The 3,232-nt window shown below is 64.7% G+C and overlaps 1 protein-coding gene across 1 annotated transcript; it reads left to right on the forward strand.

Moving 5' to 3' along the window:
* Positions 1-811: 811 nt before the first annotated feature.
* On the forward strand, positions 812-2,685 carry LOC147092443 (uncharacterized; the record flags this gene model as incomplete). Its single annotated transcript, XM_085975596.1, has 1 exon — positions 812-2,685. A coding segment is annotated over one exon (588 nt), but the record flags the coding sequence as incomplete, so codon positions are not given.
* Between the last annotated feature and the right edge of the window lie 547 nt (positions 2,686-3,232).

Raw genomic sequence — 3,232 nt, forward strand, 5'->3', positions numbered from 1 at the left:
GGGGACAGGGAGATAGGAGGGGGCGACGGAGAGAGGACGGGGGGGACGGAGAGAGGAGGGGGGACAGGGAGAGAGGGCGGGGGGGAGAGGGGGCGAGGACGGGGGGAGCGGGGGCGGGGGAGAGTGGGCGGGGGCGCGGGAAGAGGGGGAGTGAGGACGGGGGGGGGACAGGGAGAGGACGGGGGGGGACAGGGAGAGAGGACGGGGGGGGGACAGGGAGAGAGGACGGGGGCGACGGAGAGAGGACGGGGGGACAGGGAGCGGGGGGGAGGGGGGGCGGGGGGAGGGGGGAGAGGGAGCGAGGGGAGAGGGCGGGGGGGAGGGAGCGAGGACGGGGGGGGGAGAGGGAGCGAGGACGGCGGGGGGGGGGGAGAGGGAGCGAGGACGGCGGGGGGGGGAGAGGGAGCTGGGGCGGGGGGGAGAGGGAGCGAGGACGGGGCGGGGGGGGGGGTAGAGGGAGCGAGGACGAGGCGGGGTGGTGGAGAGGGAGCGTGGACGTGGGGGGAGGAGAGGGAATCCCGGTGACGGGGAGGGAGAGGGAGTGGGGATAGGGAGCAGAGGGAGGGAGAGGGAGTGGGGACAGGGGGAGGAGAGGGAGCCCCGGGTACAGGGGGAGAAGGAGTGGGAGCCCCGGGTACAGGGGGAGAAGGAGTGGGGTGAGGGAGCCCCGGGGGACAGGGGGAGAAGGAGCCCCGGGGGACAGTGAGGGGAGGGAGCCCTGGGTGACGGGAAGAGGGTGTGTGGCCCGGGACGAGGGTGTGTGGCCCGGGACTGAGGGGGACCATACCTGGTTATAGTTCGGTTTGGTTAACTTCTGGGCCTGAATCGTTTGTTTGTGTTTTGTTTTAACCACAGGGCTGGGAAGGAATCGCCCGGACTCCAGGAGCTGCCGCTGGGGGAGTCCGGGAGCGAGGAGGAGTCCGGCGATGGCAGTCCCCAGGAGGAGTCGACAGGAGAGCCCCAGGACACCTCGGCCCTCCTCAGGCTCCCGCCTCCGGAGCTGGAGGGAGGCAGGGGCCCGGCAGCCGGAGTTTTCGCCAACCCCTTCGCCCGGGAGCGGCGGGAGCGCCTGAGCCTGCTGGAGAAGCACGTGCGGCTGACCGCCAGCGTCAGGCCCCCCGAGCAGGCCGGGGGCCGCAAGGTCTGCCTGGCCCACCGCCGGGACGGCCGCTGTCGCTACGGCAGCAACTGCAAGTTCGCCCACGACAGCGACCTGCCGACCTCTGACCCCGAGCCCCCTGCGGGTTCGCAACCCCAGGAGGAGAATGTCGGCGGCGAGCAGGAGCCGCCCAAGAGGGGCAAGAAGAGGCCAGGCCTGGGCCCCACCCTCGTCCCCCCCAAGAGAAGCTTGAAGAACTACCGGGCCCAGCGAGCCAAGGAGGGCCTCGGCCTACTGTAACAGGCCCAGCACCAAGAGAGGCCTCGGCCTACTGTAACAGGCCCAGCACTAGGAATGGCCCAGCCTACTTTAACTGGCCCAAGGAGAGGCTCGGTCTACTGTAACAGGCCCCACGTCAGGAGGAGCCTCGGCCTACTGTAACAGGCCTCACGTCAGGAGGAGCCTCGGCCTACTGCAACACGCCCCAGGTGGTGCCCGGCCTACTGGAACCGGTCCCACGAGGTGCCCGGCCTACTGGAACTGGCCCAGCACCAGGAATGCTCTGGTCTATTCTGGCAAGCCCCAGGAGGTGCCCGGCCTACTGGAACAGGCCCCAGGAGGTGCCCGGCCCACTGAAACAGTCCCCAGGAGAGGCCAGGCCTACTGGAACAGGCCTCACGTCAGGAGGAGCTTCGGCCTACTGTAACAGGCCCCACGTCAGGAGGAGCCTCGGCCTACTGCAACACACCCCAGGTGGTGCCTGGCCTACTGGAACAGGTCCCAGGAGGTACCCGGCCTACTGGAATAGGCCCCAGGTGGTGCCTGGCCTACTGGAACAGGTCCCAGGAGGTACCCGGCCCACTTGAACAGGCCCCAGGAGAGGCCAAGCTTACTGAAACAGGCCCAGCACCAGGAGCCAGTGGGTGAGGTACGCCACGTGAGACGGTGATTGCTGTGGGCTGCATTGGGAGTTTGCCGGTCGCTGATTCGACCCCTGACACCCTCTCGGCGACCTGGACTCCACCAGTCTCTCGCTCTCGAAGCTCGACCGACCCATCCCAGTTAAGTGCGAGCCTTCCCCTTTAAGATTGCGGCAGCTGGTGATGTCTGTTCACCTTTCAAGCCGCGATTTAACGGGAAGATGGAATTCACCTCGCGGTTTTGGTGTAGGCTGGAGGCCGACGGAAGAAGTAAATGCCCAGGTTCCCATCCACCGGTCGGGGTGCAGGTATCTGAAGTCAGAGGGGCCGCAATTCATCTCCATACCACGGGAATACACTACCTGGGGCTTCGCGCTCATCATCCTTGGCCAAGGAATCCCTGCTGGCTGTGGGCGTGATGCTCTTCATGGCCAAATATCTCTCTGCCACTCGGTGTCCGGATTGGCATGTGAAGGATGGGCGTTTGGGTGCGGTCTCATAGCTGATCCCGGCCCACAGTAGAGAGTTGAGGCTGTTCAGTTTCTGAGTGTTAACCTGTGTGAGAGATTCACCTCCCCTCCTCTGCCCCTTAAGGACCTTTGCCTCTGTATATTTATTTTTTGTCTCATGTTGTGACTGAATAAACTGATTGATTGATTTGTGAAACTGGTCAATGGGACTGATTCTTCTCCCCTTCCCTCGGTCATTCTCCTCTATCTTTCTCCTCCCTTCCACTCTCGTCAGTCTCTTTCCTCCCCTCCTCTCTGTCTGTTTCTCTGCCACCACCCCCCCCATTTCCTCTCCCACGCCTCCTCTATCAGTCTGTCTCTCCTCCCCTCCTCCCTCTCTCTCTCTGTCTCTCTCCCTCCCACTTTCTGTCAGTATCTCCTCCCCTCCCCTGTCTCTCTTCTCCCTCCTCTCTCCCCTCCCCTCTGTCTCCGTCTCTCCCTCCCGCTTTCTGTCAGTCTCTCCTCTCTCGCTGTCTCTCATCCCTCCCCCTCAGTCTGTGTCTGCTCTCCCCTCCACTTTGTCTGTTTGTCTCTCTCCCCCCCCAGTCTCTGGCTCCCCTTCCCTCTCTCAATCTCTCTGCACCCTCCCTCCTCTGTCTCTCTCTTGTCCCCTCTCCCCACCCCCTCTCTCCGTCTCTCCTCTCCCCTCGCTTTCCATGTCTCCTCTCCTGTCACCTCTGAATCTCTCTCTCCGCTCCCTCCCC

The sequence above is a fragment of the Somniosus microcephalus genome, unplaced genomic scaffold, assembly GCF_052327205.1.
Source record: "Somniosus microcephalus isolate GS21.2 unplaced genomic scaffold, FLI_Smic_1.0 unresolved_chr2, whole genome shotgun sequence".
In the NCBI taxonomy this organism is placed as follows: domain Eukaryota; kingdom Metazoa; phylum Chordata; class Chondrichthyes; order Squaliformes; family Somniosidae; genus Somniosus; species Somniosus microcephalus.